This window comes from Synchiropus splendidus, chromosome 4 (genome assembly GCF_027744825.2).
Source record: "Synchiropus splendidus isolate RoL2022-P1 chromosome 4, RoL_Sspl_1.0, whole genome shotgun sequence".
NCBI classification, from domain to species: domain Eukaryota; kingdom Metazoa; phylum Chordata; class Actinopteri; order Syngnathiformes; family Callionymidae; genus Synchiropus; species Synchiropus splendidus.
Genome location: NC_071337.1, coordinates 13,759,771 through 13,776,249, shown reverse-complemented (window position 1 = coordinate 13,776,249; position 16,479 = coordinate 13,759,771). Strand labels below are relative to the sequence as shown.

Genomic DNA, 16,479 nt, shown 5'->3' with positions numbered 1-16,479 from the left:
CCATAGCGCTGTCGCCAGAAGGGCAATTTCGTGTGGTGGCTGTGCTTTCTCTATGGCTATGCCCAGGTAAACAAGCTGCTTCCAACACAAACTGTGTGAGATTCTATCTTTTCCATCTGTAAACCAAGACCCAAATAAATTGATGGACCTGTGTGTTATTACAGTAGCAAGTTTATTTACAGGATTCTGAAATCAAAATGGACTTCATTAAGAAACACCTACACTTGCCTGTGAAAAGAAAACATAAAAAGGGGGCAGAAATTCTGAGAACTGATCTTAATTCTACTCCTTTTACCATCTCTCAGATCAAATTGAGGTGAAAGAGTATGTATGTTTGCTGTGGGATTGTAATAAATATTATTCATTAAAATAATAACCAGAAAGCCTCTTAAAAAATTCAAGTGAATTGTCTGTGGATGCATTACATTTTTGCATGTTATATTATGCAACTTTGACACCACACATGTCAAACTGACACATTGATATACAACCCACACCTTATGTATAAGTATAAGTCGTAAAAGGCCTGCAGCTAACACATGAACATTTGACTAACTATGTTGACACGTTTTGTTTCGACCCTCTCTGATAGTGATTGAGTTTGACACCTCTGACCTGAAGTGTTCGGTCATCGCCAGAAAAGCAAACAAGAACATTAAAGAGAGAACAAATAGCGTGTGCCGACACATGCAGTTGCTGTCTAGTGTGCGCCTCTCCTTGCCGAGAGTGTGAGATGGGGATCCTCCCCCCGGGTGACATTACAGCATCCCACCTCTGCAGAGTGTGAGCATCGTATGTGTGCGTCTGTGCCAAGCGCGTGCTGCATCAGCAACACTTTACAATGAGGGGAACCGACAGACTATATCCATTTTGTTTTCTCACCGCTCTCTGCTGCCTGTCACCTAATCTCACCTCAACGCTCCACTAACGCATGTGATGGGGAACATTTTTTATCCTCTTGTTGAAACACAACAGACATGAATAAAGTGTGGCGCCAGATAACTGACATTAAAATCCAAAACCTCTTGTAACATTCCGCAGTTACAGTAAAACATGATGAAAAGAAATAAAAAACAGATGTTAATCCAAAGAATTGAAAGACCTTTCTGATGAACGGAGAAATGTTTTCCAGAGCCAAACCTTTGTCCAGTTGTCCTATTTAAAACCCTGTATTTACTCACAAATCAATGTTACATTTATGCTCTGAATACAGCAGAAGTCACTAATGATAAATACAAGAATGGGATTGTAACATACAAATATTAACACACAAATGTCTTGCCTCAAATCTGTAGCACATACATTCCATTTCTACATTCAAGTTGATCGAATGCAGCGTAGTAAACAGCCGATGCTAGGTCGATTCACTGTGGTACATTTTAACACATTAAGTGACTAGATCAGTCATTCTGAATTGAAAAACGACTAACCATAAAAAAAACGGCAGTCATCTTCGCTTCCATTCTGACAACTATTCCCACAGCCTGCACTCAAATAAACTCATGAATATATAATGAAGAGTGCCTCAAACGCGAACTCCTGCACCTCCTCGCTTGGTTTCTAAATGAAATGCATAAAATGCTGTTCAAACTAAACACAATTTTATAGATATTTTTGGTTACTTCCATTCTAACTTGCACATGTACATGGAGAGACTACTTGCCTGGAAATGTGGCGACTACCTCACTGCTCCGACAGACGCTGTGAAATATCGAGAGGGAAATAATTTCTCAATGCACAGCAGCAGCCTGAACACAGCGTTCACCTTGATGTTGTGCTTTGGATTCCAACAACTGTACATCAGGTCAAACAAGTTTTTGACTGTGACGGCGAGTGATACGTTGCTTGCTCACATGCGTGCACAGACACACGCTCACACAGAGGATTTAGGAATTCCTTTGCATGGTGTTTACATACCGAGGTCAGCTGCTTCGTGTCTCCACGTTATTGCAACATGTGACAAAATCCCTGCTGCTAGACGCACACACCCAAATGACAGACGAACATGAACGGACCTGAACATTTTAATATTCAAATCTCACACGTAAATATACGATGGAGAAATCTAAGACAAGGATGAATCAATAGATTCACAATTCTCCCTTGATAAGTGGAAGTTGGTTCAGAGATTTGTGCAGAAAAAAATGAATTTGTTTGATTTTTATATTTTCGTGTTAAAACACCAACTTTTATACATGCTAAAACATATGAATAGTCATCAAGCAATCATTTGTTAGAGCTGAGATGGACGGTAATGATGAGTAATAATAATGAGTAAAGTCAATATGTCTCCAATCTGCAGCCGTCCCCATGCGACCGGTTGGAATGCGGCACTTGAGTTCCACAAGACATTTTCAACTTAAAAAAAACATCTTAAGCCTTTTTTTCTTCATTGATGATTAAATTGTGTAACAATGAACCAGACCAGTGAAACAACAGCAGCTACAGATTTATTCAATATCATCCGTTTCCTGAACAGATGTCACACTCAGTGAGTCATCACTCTCCCTCATAAAATAGCGCATTTGCATTTCCTACTCAAAACCAGCAGGTGTTGACCACTTTCAGTTTGGTAGCGACTCGGTTGCTCTATGAGTGAGAAATAAAATTCATAACAAATGATGGCCAAAATGGCCTTTTTCCTGTACTGGACAAATTACAAATCAATTCCACAGTGAAGACAAAGAGAGACAATAACAGGGACTCAGAAGATCAACATCCTCTTTTTTATTAGACGCAGATTCTCTTTCATGCCTTCGCCTGTCCTCCCCTTTGTCATCACCCTCGTCTAATAACTTTTGTTCTGCTTGCTCTTTTAACATTGGGTGATTGAGTCACGGCGTCTGTCTCATCTCAGAGGCCGAAGCCTCTAATCTTCACACCAAGAGAAGAGCAGAAATGTTTCAGCGGCCTAATTGGGATAGAGGGAACAGAAGCCGCCGGACGCTTCATCTATCTTGCCTTTTGATGCCAACAAGTTATCAAGGCGAGATGACCCAGCAGCAGGGGAAGAGGAAATTGTAAGATCTATCACTTTACAAATAAAGAGACAATTACTGGCTGCATAATTTGATTCCCATTGAATTAAATGGGAGTATAAGACAACGTTTGTCATTTCTCTTCACAGTCTTACATCCATATTTGCATGAATTCATCGTCTCTAATGTAGAGGTAAGGACAGATGTGAACAGTCCATGGCATCCAGAGTGCCATAACATGGCCCTAACAAAGGAACTTAGGAAACAGTAATACCAGTTACGAGCATCGATCCAGTCGTAACATTTGTTTAGCACATTAACGTCAACCAATGATACACAGGTCAGAGTTCTAATTTACCAGGCTATTATAAAGACAAAGACAGATTAACACTAAAAAATAATAACTAACTACAATGGCTGCAGACTGTAAACAACTGCCTGAGAAGATGGAATCTTATCTCCCGCTACTGCTGTTGGAATCCTGATCTCCAAAAACAAGTTAAGATTATGCAACATCCATGAAGATTGATAATACTTCATGAGCAGCAACACAAATAGAAAGGTTATAAAATGTCATCTAGAGGCCCGGAACGTGTGCCGATGCACCAAAAACGTTGTCATGCCACTTAAAATGCTACTGAAGAAAAGCAGCACACTTTGGTGATAACGCACCGCCATATCATGGTTTCATTGTTACTGCTGACATTGTGATGGTGAGATGGAAATCCTGTAACTCTGACCGAGAAACACAATCGTGTTTCCTTGACAACAAGCTGCAGAGCTCGAGCTCCAAGATGCAACATACAGTAGACGCACCTTTCAAACAATTAACACTGTAAACTGAGGAATACAAAGCTCCCTCCCGGGGCGTCTCATTCAAAACAGAACTTCGCCTTCTTCTTTCCCTTCAGGGGCTACCAGATACTGTACTATCAGAGAGCAAGGTGAAGGCAGATGAAGATAATTTAGAAATGAAAAAAATCCCATAAAATCTCACACTTCACCTACCGTGACACAGTAAAATTAAAACACTACTGTAGTCACACATTTTTAATAACCAGCTGTTCTTACATGACAGTGGTCTGCTTTTTGCTATCAAAATAATACTTTATTAAGTTATAGAATAGCCAGGGGAAGAAGTGACCTATCAGCAGATGTGACTATAATAATTTGAGAGCCAATGACGTCACATTCTGTTTGGGCAGTAGCATAGTGAGCTTGTTAGCGAGCTAGCTACTGATATATAAAAATTGATTTTCAACACATTCTGGAACGTCTCCTTTTGACTCTACCGTATTCTTGGAATTTGTAGTGCACAACTTAAATTGCTTTTCATCCGGATACCAGTATCAATTTTGACACTTGAGTACTTGCCGATAATGAATACAAATATGAAAATAATACCATTACAACAACTTTAAAGTATTAAATTATTTCAATTTTTCAGCATGTTACCATTCCTTTCAAGTGTCACAGTTCGCCTGATAGATGTGCTCAAAAAAACACACATGCAATGCACTAGTTGATCATCAACAATGATCATCAGGTGGCTTTGATGTAGTAAAATGTGATTTCACATTTCAAGCATTTTATTTTTTTTTTGTGAGATCCTTTTTTGAGAAGAAGTTACTCCTTTGATTATCAAACTTCTATCTTTCTGTAGTTTCCACAGAGTTTCGTTCCCGCGTTGAATGACTGAATGAGCGCCAGGTTTATTCACCACATTCAAAGGTTCAGCATGAACAATTGTTCTGCCCTCATCCATTTACGAATCATCATCGGTTCCTCACAAGTAGCAATGTTTGCTGCTTGCTGCTCAAGCACTGTTGTGACTCAGAACGGTACATGAGCGTCTGCACCTGTGAGGCTCAGACACTGAAAACCATGCCAGTGTTGGACAGAAACATCATCCAAACCAAATGGTGGATAATACAAGCGACCCCCACTCCATGTAAACAGACAGTCGAGCTCTCTTGTTGACAGAGAGAGAGCTTTGATCTAATTTAATTATGAATTGTGACAAATAGCTGCGAGCCTCAAATATAATACTTAATTGTCTGACGGGAAAAAAAAAAACTTTCTTCCTCTTCCAGTCAACATGGGCACAGTATCAAGTAATTACCAATTGCTTGACAACTGAGCCAAATACTCCATTGTTTGCCGCCCAGTGACAGAGGATGAGGCTTGTGCTTGTTCAGCTTAAGTGAGTGTGAAATGTGCTTTGTTCACGCGAGGACATCTTGACAACCTATGATGAAGCTCGACTTCTAAGCGACCAGTCGGGGTGTGATTACATTCAGATCTGTCAAGCCTGGTGCTGCGACATCACCGTGTTCCTGTTTGAAAAAAAAAAAACTCTCGCATTGCACAGGGAATAGTCAACAGATGTTCCATGTCAAACTGTCAGATCCAATAGAGCACATTACTGACTGCAGAGCGAAATTAACGCTACGATTAAAGACAAACAAGTACAAGTTTATCCATAACATGCATAAATTACCCAAAATAAAACTCAGTTACAAACCCAGTTAGGTTCTACAGTTCCCACACCTCAAATTAATGATGAAAAAAAAAACAGAGCGATGAAAGATAAACCTCAAAAATGGTGCCACACCTCTAGACACCAACAAGTAGTTACACAAACACATCTCCACAGCATATTTGTGCTTCTAACAGTCCACAGCAGCCACCAGGAAGATGAAACAGAGTACAAATTGTCATTGCTCGGAGCGAATGTCCTCTTGTGTGGAAACAGGGCAGCAGTGGTTCTTTTCAACAACTGAACACATCAACACACACCGAGCGAAGGGGGTGGGGTAGTCTATATGTGGCATTTCTTGGTGTGCGTCTGGCAGCTCATGTGAGCTGCAGGGAAAGAGAGTTGAGGAAATGTGGCAAGAGCGTGGAAATGTGTTTTATTTATGTGACAGTCTGACACAGATAGTGCTTGTATTTACAGTGACCTAGGGAGAATGCCAGGATGTCCTCATGTACAAATGTACATGTAACTGCTCATGCTTGGGTGCTCCACAAGAAGAGGCCACGCTCATGTCACTGTCGATAACTGTTGTTATTGTCTCGGCAGCAACACAACAACGGAAATGTTTGTGGTTAGGGCGGGGACTAGTATAACGTGATCGTGGAGAAATTCTTCCTAAAAGATTCATAGTGAGACGCAGTTAAGCAGTTATTATGACGGAATTACAAAGGCAAGTGGATTCACAACAGGTTGTACAAAGACGTCCGCAACCAAGACCTTACCATGCCTGAGTGGATGCCACTCAGAGAACTTTAAAACAAGGCTACTTGTTGAAATTACAACCACTGAATGCAAAATAACTGTGAGTAAAAGTTGTAATAATATTGTAATAAAAGTCGTTATAATAAACAATAAAATAAGTTTTACGTATATTGCTTCTTTTTCTCAAAATTATTTCTCTTGTTATCAAACCAATATATTGCAAGTCATTGCATCATCAGTTCTGTATCAGGATATGTTTCATCAAAATCGCCAAATTCCTGACAATACACAGCCCAAGAGACCACTCTATACATTCCTCACGCAACACCTCACTCAGTTTCTGAATATCCTTGAGTGGGTGCACAGGGATGCAGGTGATCTTGTTTGAGTCTCAGTCGATGCCTGGACTCTCCAAATACCACACAACACAACATTTGTATCAATTACCTTTAGCTCAGATATGACTTGGAGTTCCTGATCACAAGCAAGGGCAGAAAGTGAAATAAAGTTCTGCGAGTGAACAAACTCGCATCCCAAGTTACATAAGCACTAGGGAACTGCCAACCAGACCAAATGCTTCCTCGAAATCACTTGTTCACATGATTGGCTACAACAGCGATCAATGTTTATGCACTTGCATCATAAGTGGTGGTTTTTATACTGCTGCCATGAGCTCACAGGCCTGAGTTGGACACAATATACAGAAAAGTTGAGTCAAGTACAATAAACAGCCAGGTAACTTAAATAGCAATCCAACATTGCACCAAGTTATCTCACATAACACTGCTGCCTAGTGGGTGGATCAAAACAAGTGGGACAAGATTGTTGTAAATTAGCCTGAAGGAACTGCTTCTTCCGCAACAATGATTCTCACATGGGACAAAAGCAACCCGTTCAAATAACAAACCAGAAGCCACATGTCGCCCACAAGCTATAATCTAGGAGGTCAGATGACAGCTCCAGTGAGAACTTATCAAAATCGTTTCTCATAAGAATGTTCTTTATATTTGAAAAGACATGAAAACAGCCCACAGATGTAGTCCAGCGGGTCCACCCCAAGTCTGCCAGGAGGCATCAGGAGTAGACTCATGCGCCTCCTCAATTGCTGCACTCTCTCAGTGTGGAGGGGCAGCGGGTCTGCACTGAGCCTCTCCCAGATGACCCAGCTTCTCTATCACGTAAGATCCAACCCATTTGGATGCCTGCATTTATTATCATTTGGTCACTTGAAGCTCGTGAATTAAACTTTGCCTCCCAGTTCAGCTCATCTTCATCAGGACAGTCCGATATAAACTGAGTTATGTCATGAAAATTCTGTCACAAAAATACTTTTAACATTAACCACATTTACACTCCATACAGTCTCTGACAGTTAAAGACACTAGATATTAAACCATATATGGCCAACGCACCAGGAGAAGACAGCAGAGATGGAGCTGCAGAAAAACAAAACTCATCGGAGATATCTGGTGGATAAATATAGATGGTTTCAAATACCCATTAGCATAGAGAACAGTAATGTTACATAATGATATCTAGAAAGGTGAATTGGAGGAGGTCATATTGCACTCAGAAGAGCTTTTTTTATGCGGCGTACCAAGTCAGAAATCCGACATTCGCACCACCACGTTGCGAATCTGGATCTAACCAAGCAATGATTCGTTTTTATGAAACCACACACACCAGCCGCATCCACGGACCCACGGAGGATGAGTAGTGAGACAAAAAACACGGCAACAAGTCCCAAGTCAATGCTTTATCAGTCCTCAAAATGAGTTTCCAGCAACAGAGCTGCTGAGCCACACACACACAACTTTCCGTGAGAACGGGGAGACTCACCGAGAGTAGCGGTCAGTGCTCGGGGAGAGGAGAAGTGTTGCAGCGTGTCTGGCTGGAGTTGCTTCTGCTTCGCCCAGGTCCGCCAGTGTTACCAGCATGCAGGGAAGACAGGAGGGAGGTGACCGCGGAGCTTCCAGGAGGGCGACACAGGCTCCTTCTTCAGCCTCCGCACATTTCTGGACACTAGACAGACAGAGCGCGGAGCTGCACACTTCAGCGCAGACAATCGCAGCGATGTGACGTGCGCGACACGTGACTGCACCGTGAAAAAACAGAGCGGGTGTGATTGGTCCGACGGTCACGTGACGTTGTGGGCGTGTCGAAGCCGGATACAGCGGGAACCTTGAAAATGTCAACACTGCTAATATTAATCTGCTTTTACAATAAAAGGGGGACAATATATTTTTATTTCAAGTATTCATAGATGTTATACAGTGAGACTCTCATTCAATCTCTTGCCAGGGAAAGAGTCTTCTGCCTCATCGAGCTTCAACTGAAGTATTCAAAGATGCTCCCATACTTCAGTAAACCATTAGTTAACATCATAAATTACATAAAAATGATTAAATACACAGTGTTATACACCGTTTACAGACATCACACCTGTCCTCTTGCTTTCTATGCTGGGGTCGCTTTATCTTATACACCCTCTTTAACCCTGATAAAGACAGCCATTGGTCGAACAATCTGTCTTGAATTATGGATATCGGACCAAATCTCATCAACAAAGACAGAATATTTGTGTTCTCAATGTCATGTAAGGAAACGCAAGGCTCGTGGATAAGTATGATGCCTAAGACAGCTGCAGTTGAATTGTACTGTAAACGTTGAGCTTCAAATTAAGCCAAAAGCACAAGCCAGAGCTCAACCTCAAATAGATGGTAATAAACCTAAAACCGACAAACAATAATCTGAAGCCAATTTTATACATATCAATTAACTTGAATTGGCAATCTCATTACTGATTCCACACTATGGACAGGACATTTGTCCTCGTTTTGATTCTCTTTTCACTTCAACCTCCAGAAATTTCAGTCCCCTTTTGAATTTTTCATTATGTGTCATGTCACCCTTTCCAGTACAGTCCTATCTGATTTAGTTGACCTTCAAAACATTACCTGATGGAAACATAACCATTTACCAGTCATTGATCCAAGATAGAAAAAAGGAGGGAAACAAATTAATAACTTCTGTAACGCTTTCATTTCTTAAAAGCGGAAGTTTGTTGCTGATATCAAGACACAGTGTGCCTCAATGTCAAGAGCAGTTCACTTGTTATTCTGTTCTCATTTTCCGCCTTCGCTTTCCTCATTCTGACCAGTTGTTAAATGAACATGTGATCTGTAAGCATGTTTGCATTGGCAAGAGTCCACCAGGAACAAGTTTTAATTTAGCACTGTGGAGATAGTTTGAGAAGATGTAATGTGATTGTCTTCCTGTCCCTCATCTATTTGTGCCAACCTCTATACCGTAAAAAAAAGTCAGAATTAAGTATCAGTGTCAAGGTCCAACAACCGGATTGCATGTAATTATTTGGTTACATTTTGAAAATAATTATTTTGCCTCACCAAGCTCAAGTCAGAAAGAAGAACTATAGGACTACATTTTGAGTTCCTTCTGTTGCTTGTTTTTAAAGTTGGCCTGGCACCATTCAAACTGAACGAGCCACCACTTCTTCTAACCACAGTTGGGTTCACAAGTCTACAGGGAGTGTTCACACTTTAAATTCACACACTTGCCCAATACATTAATTGCTAAATAACCTGACACAGTTGACTGACAACAGGAGCTGTGCGTCCTTCGTATTCTGTCTGAAACATTGACCTTGAAATCCTGTTTTGAGACAATGCCTCCAGGTTAACACCCTCCCTGAGTGTTCATTGTTTCCCACTGCGGTCGGCCTCACTGTCCCATTAAATGCATGTACAGTGTGGCTCCGGCGACCACATAGAAAACTGTGGGTGTGGGTTGTGTGTGTAGGAAATGCTTCTGCTTCCAGCAGCAGCGGGTGTCTAAATATAGAGGGAGGCCTTCGCTGTCCAGCTATCGCAGACTAGATTGTCTCCAGTCCAGGAAAAAGAACCGAGGCCTGATTGTGTCGGTCATTATGTTTGAACGTTTAGTCACCACACGCCCTGAAAGGCCGACGCTGAAAACTGCACAAACACTTTGAATAGTGACGCAGGATTCCACTTGGGGCGAACTTTTAAAAACAATAAACAATGTAGTTGTTGTTCAAAAACTATTTTTCTGATTTCCCCTTAAAACTGCTCAGTATGTTCCACTCATTCGTGACTGCATGACACAGATCAACCGTTTCATTATGACCAACCTATTTCTCAGTTTCAGACGATTTACTCCGTCCGTTAAGTTGTCTGTTAGGTCTGCAGCACCTCCTTTATTGACTTAACTCAGACCCCCTGCATAGACTGACTCTTCTTCTGATATTCGTCAGATCATCGCAAACAGGTTCCTTGGACTGTGCAAGTACACATCGTTAAATAAAATTGTCAGAGACGGATCTATTACTCATGTCCAGAAAAAAAAAATCAAGAATGTCAGTGGTTGTCTAGAACGCGTAGAAAAACCTCTTAAACCACCACAAGCCCCCACCCAAAAGGTAAATACATGAACAGTTCAGCTCCTTTAGTTTCCAAATGAATTCAACACGCGATGACCTTCTTGCTCAGAGGCTGCGGCACCACCCGCTCACTCGCGTCCAAACGCCAGAGTTTATCTGCCAGCGCCATCTTGTGTCCATTCATAGTACTGCAGCTGAATGACGGGCACTGACGTCACGTGGACACAGAAAACATGGCGGCGTCCAGTAAGTCAGCCGTGATCCTGAAGTCGGTCAAGAAAATCGCCGTACAGTTCTGTCCGTTCGAGTCCAATGTCAGGTCAACACGGTAATTCAAATTTGTTTTTGTACCTGTACTATTTTTTTCTCTCAAAATATGTAAAACTGCTGCCTTGACGCTCCTAACGATGTTGCGCTGCTGCGACTCAGAAGATTCTCACTAGTGTTTTTATTACGTTTCTGTCGAACCTGTTTACAAATGAATTTGGTCATATGTGGGTTGTATGACCTGCTGTTGAAAATTTAGTAACACATGACTCTCGTGGGGCTTGCAGTTTGTGACAGTCGCGAGTTAAACTAGTTATGGGCTGCCATGACTTGATTTTGTATGACTCGAAGTCCCTGAGTTGTCACTCAGAGACTGGTCCGCATTTGGGGTCTTGTTCACAAGTGAAGGAAGCTTTGTGAATGAGACAGAGTATGAACTAGAAGACATACTGCTCCCACACACAGCAAGAAGCAGGATGCGGTGGCTCAGTCATCTTGTCATTGTGCTGATCTAAAACTAGTGACAGGTGAGGCCATGGGTCTATGGACCTACTCACCTTCAGATACCTTCGGCATGTGCCCTCCAAAACTTGGCTTCATGTGGAAGAAAATAATCGGATTGATTTGTCTTGAATCCGGGCGACTTTGTAGAATGGTCTCAGGTGAAAGAGAACCGACTCAAATTTATGACATTTAGAAGTATTTGTTCAGGTACCTAGCCAGAGGATAACGAAAAGACCTTAACTACAATGTGTCAATACTTGCCTCGATGAGGCAATACTTTCCTGAGATCCTAAAATCCATTCTGTAGAAATGGACTGTAAGTCACAGGAGTGTGGTGCCTGCGTTGGCATACACTGCCTGGCCAAAAAAAAAAGTCACCACCTGGATTTAGGTGAGGTCAGCTGACTACCTGAATACACTGAATGACCAGGTTATTCCATCAATGGATTTTTTCTTCCCTGATGGCACGGGCATATTCCAAGATGACAATGCCAGGATTCATCGGGCTCAAATTGTGAAAGACTGGTTCAGGGAGCATGAGTCACCATTTTCACACATGGATTGGCCACCACAGAGTCCAGACCTGAACCCCATTGAGAATCTTTGGGATGTGCTGGAGAAGGCTTTGCGCAGCAGTCAGACTCTACCATCATCAATGCAAGATCTTGGTGAAACATTAATGCAACACTGGACGGAAAAAAATCTTGTGACATTGCAGAAGCTTATCGAAACAATGCCACAGCGAGTGCGTGCTGTAATCGAAGCTAAAGGCGGTCGAACGAAATTTTAGAGTGTATGAGTGTATTTTAATTAACTTTTTTTTTGTCCAGGCACTGTACGTCTAACATGCTTAAAGGAGCGCTGTCTAACATAACTTTTGTCCCTTGTTGATGTTTCTGCTGCAGTGATTTCCTGGCGGTGGTGGGCTCCGAGAAGGTCAAATCCACCAACATGAACTGTGAGGTCGTCACCGTGGTGAAACACGACAAGTCAGATCCTGTCATTGATGTAACGTTCAGTAAGTTTTACTTGCATGTTCCTTTGACAAGTCATTAAAAGCAAATTTAATGGAAATGTGATGTTAATAATTGTTTAATTAACTATAAAGGAACTGGGACAGCACCTACCTCTCCCGAACCGCTCATTTCTGCCCACACTGGCATTTTTATATATGATTTTATAATCTAAATCGGTCTGAATGATGATCCTACACACTTTAATTATGTAATTCATGTTAAAAATATTCCATGTGCAATGAATCAATCGGACAGCAGGGGACAGTAGCCTTTAGGCGTCGAAAGCTGGTACAGCATAGGAGGCCAGTAATAAAGCAGAAAACCTCAAAAAAATCATCATTGTCACATAAAAGTGTATTTATTTCAGTGGTTTGATTGTTAGTTGTGTTTTATAAATCAAAGTTTTCTGGGCTTGCGCCTGTTTTTAACCCTTCATTGGTGTGACCAGCGGTGCACTGGATGTAATAGGAATAAATGGAGAAATCTTTCCAACCCATAGGTCCCCTAATTTCCAAGCAACCATGGTTTGGATTATTGCCACGCTGTGATTGGTAGAGGTTATAATGATTCATCCAAACCGTACTAATTTATATGACATGCCAAATGTTTTCACTATTTAAGTTTTGGTCAGAGGTTTGGACATACAAGAAAAAGAGAATCTAAACCTATACCACTGGTCTATATGCATTGCATTAGTGTTTTCCCGGACCCTTTACCAATGGAAAAATCCTGGTTATCTTGACTGATATCATGTGGCAAGACTGCTGACACGGCATGTTCACACTGTCTGGTAATTTTGATTTACCCATGTTCCTGGGTGAAACCATTTTGCGCTAAATGGATGGACTGGTCTTAATAGAACAGGGCCCAGCTAGAATGAACTGACTGCTCTGCACCTCAGCATGACTCTTATGTTTGATAAGTTTTAATGTTTCTCTGTAATCTTGCAGTGGACGGAGAGCGGCTGGTGATGAAGGGATCGAAGTTGACGTTGGCGGAAATGATGACAGCATTTCAGTCTCGATGCATCAGCAAGGACCCTCAGGCCAAAGCTGCTTCAGATAAATGATGTTTCAACTGTTTATGTATATTGGTGATTGTGTACAGTAAAAGGAATACAGCGAAACCCTTCTGCTTTGAATTGATTGCCTGGATGCTGTTTATTTAAAAAAACATTCTCTGCTCCTGAGTCGTGTTTTGCAACCGTGAGCAGTGAAACAAGATGAGTCCAGCATTTTAGGTGAACATTTTGCAAGCACCAACCTTTGACCCATCTAGCTTTCATCTGGTTTAGCAACGTCCTCTAAAAGCTGTATTTGTTGTTGTTCACACCTGATTCAAACATTGAGGAATCATTGTGCTCAGCAGGCAGAAAGGCATATGTGGTCATGGCAAGGGAGGATGACTAAGGCTCGCCAAGGTGGGGAAGTGCAACGGCCTGTCCATGTTCATACTGCCATTCATTGTCATAGTAATGGGTCCGGCTGATTTGGTTGGTGTGTCGAAGGTCGGCCAGCAAGTTCCAAGTCTGCACATTTGAATGTTAACACACAAGTCAAGTACGTCTCAGCAGTTTATTAGCAATCAGTCAGACATATCTCAATATTATTCAAGGCAATTTATTAGCTTATGGATTTTCAGTTTCAGTTGTAAGACATTCAAGGTAGAACATGTATCAATACGTTTGTGAATAAACGATTACTTTCATGAGTGTCAGTTTCACATTCAAAGTGTAATAATCCAAAACCTACCGAAGTATTTTTGTCAGGGATTGTTGTTGATTCTCTTTAAAGGTGTTACTCTTAGGTCACTCTTCCTTGGAACTCCTGAAGAATTGCGAGACAAATGTGAATTCATACTTGAAATTGGAGCTCGCATCTGTTATTCTGGATGCATAACAAAAGTCGCACTGGTCAGCTAAGCACTGAGGGGCAACTCAGTCCATCAAACAAAACAAGATAATAATAGGGAGTGTTTGCATTTTTTTTATTTGGAAAGTGTGGATAAAGGTTCCAAAATTTGATGTAAATGTTTCGGATGAGTCACAAAGGTCGTCGCCGTCCATGCACATGCTCTAATAGTGGTGAGGGACCTGGGGGCGGGTACTTTGGGAGTTCGAGGCTGTGATTGGTTGTGTCGCGCGGATGCGTTCGACTCAGACCCCTTAAATCCAGGGTCTGGACCTCACTGACGGGAAGTTCTGCTCCTCTCAGCTGGTCTCTGTGGTGGACTCTAAACTCTCTCCGCAAACATGGTCGACAAGTTCGTCGGAACGTGGAAGCTGCAATCCAGCGAGAACTTTGACGACTACATGAAAGCCATCGGTGGGTGTCGGCCGCCGCGCGTGCCACCTGCTCTGAATGTGATGCCCGTCAATAACGTGTCTCCTACTGCGCAGGCGTGGGATTCGCCATCCGACAGGTGGGGAACCGAACCAAACCCAATCTCATCGTGAGCGTGGATGACCAGGGGAAGGTGTCGTTGAAAAACCAGAGCACCTTCAAAACCACTGAGATCAAGTTTCAGCTCAACGAGCCGTTTGAGGAGACCACAGCCGACGACCGGAAGACCACGGTCAGATGCGGGAGGGAGTCAGAGCTCATCCCTCTGAGATGGAGACAGTTGCATTAAAAAAAAAAAATTCTGCTTTTACCGCACGCAGACCGTCATCAGCCTGGACAACGGGAAGCTTGTGCAGAAACAGAGCTGGGACGGCAAAGAGACCAGCATCGAGAGAGAGGTCACAGATGGAAAACTCATAGCGGTGAGGCGTTCATATTTACTTCTACCATTGTATATGTTCCATTTACATATGATCAGAGGACACGGTGGTTATGACAGTTTAATAACCACTAAGTGATATCAATGGACTAAATAATTCTAACAATGCTACTAATAATAGCAATAATAATAACAGAACAGAAAGATTACATTTGTAATTTTAGTAAGGACCTTAAAAGTTTCATAAGACAGAGGCAAATGTAAAGCATAATTTAGACACGTTTACAATGCACACATAGTGTTTGAGAAATGCAGAACTTTCTCATATTTAAATAGTGCAACACAAAGTCTTGCTGAACTTCAAGAGCAGCTACAAAACTGTTGGTTAAATATAAATATATAAGAAAAAGTCCTTCAATGCGAAGACGTTGAACACAAATCACAGGTTCTGTTTTGGAACAGTGATGGTTTATTTGAAATAATGGAGTGTTTTTTCGTTTTTTTTTTTTTTTAATATCGTAAAATAGCTTATATATATATATATATATATATATATATATATATATATATATATATATATATATATATATATATATATATATATATATATATATATATATATAATCATTATAATTATTATTATCTCTATCTGGTATCTAATCCATCTGTCTATTATTATCACTACAGTTTTGTGAACATGAATTGTGTGTGCTAGCATGTGCGTTGGGAATCAGTTGTATTGAAACACACTCTCTCTGTTTCCACAGAAATGCATCATGGGTGAGGTGGTGGCGGTGAGGACATACGTTAAAGATGCGTGATTGCTTCATCCAAGCTGCTTTGGCTTGCTGCTGTCTAACAGGCTCAGTTTCATGAGCGAGGAAACCACATTTCTGTAACGGCCTGTTTGTTCGACAGATTTTTTTTTATTACATTTTATTACTGCAAAGTCAAATTCAAATGTAAACATAATACCTGTTTATTTTCACCTGATTTTTTATTTCAAATTAAAGAGATCTGAAATGTCAAAATGTAATCTCAGGTTGTTTTTTTTTTTTTTAATCAAAGCCAGTAGTCTTCAGTTGCTGTGAGTGATTTAGAGGACTGGTTGTTTTACTCAGTTCTGAACAGTGTGACAATAAGGTCACAGGTCTCAGTCCAGCTTGAGGAAACTCTGGGCCCTTTTGGATTGTGTATGCTTCATCTGGATTCCTCCCAAAGTCCAACTAAAAAAAGCAGACAGAGGCAAGTACAAAGACAGTTACACTCAACACTTGATTAAAACAATAGAGAAAGTGGGAGTAAAGGGCTGACATTATAATGGAATGGAAT

General features: G+C 41.3%; 3 protein-coding genes across 3 annotated transcripts in view; 2 read left to right on the top strand and 1 right to left on the bottom strand.

The window, feature by feature from the left end:
- The window catches only part of pag1 (phosphoprotein membrane anchor with glycosphingolipid microdomains 1), a 42,801-nt gene extending 34,524 nt beyond the window's left edge, over window positions 1–8,277 (bottom strand). Inside the window, exon 1 of the mRNA XM_053862432.1 lies at window positions 8,059–8,277. The gene's annotated coding sequence lies outside the window, so the exon portion shown is untranslated. The remainder of the gene's footprint in view (window positions 1–8,058) is intronic.
- A 2,576-nt stretch (window positions 8,278–10,853) lies between these two features.
- On the top strand, window positions 10,854–14,467 carry mrpl53 (mitochondrial ribosomal protein L53). Its single transcript, XM_053863634.1, has 3 exons — window positions 10,854–10,967; window positions 12,316–12,428; window positions 13,377–14,467. Exons 1-3 carry the CDS (start codon window positions 10,873–10,875, stop codon window positions 13,493–13,495), a joined length of 327 nt encoding a protein of 108 aa, XP_053719609.1. The 5' UTR covers window positions 10,854–10,872; the 3' UTR covers window positions 13,496–14,467.
- Window positions 14,468–14,583: 116 nt separating this feature from the next.
- On the top strand, window positions 14,584–16,179 carry fabp4a (fatty acid binding protein 4a). The gene is made up of 4 exons (XM_053861879.1): window positions 14,584–14,750; window positions 14,825–15,000; window positions 15,089–15,190; window positions 15,915–16,179. Exons 1-4 carry the CDS (start codon window positions 14,678–14,680, stop codon window positions 15,966–15,968), a joined length of 405 nt encoding a protein of 134 aa, XP_053717854.1. The 5' UTR covers window positions 14,584–14,677; the 3' UTR covers window positions 15,969–16,179.
- Window positions 16,180–16,479: the final 300 nt, after the last annotated feature.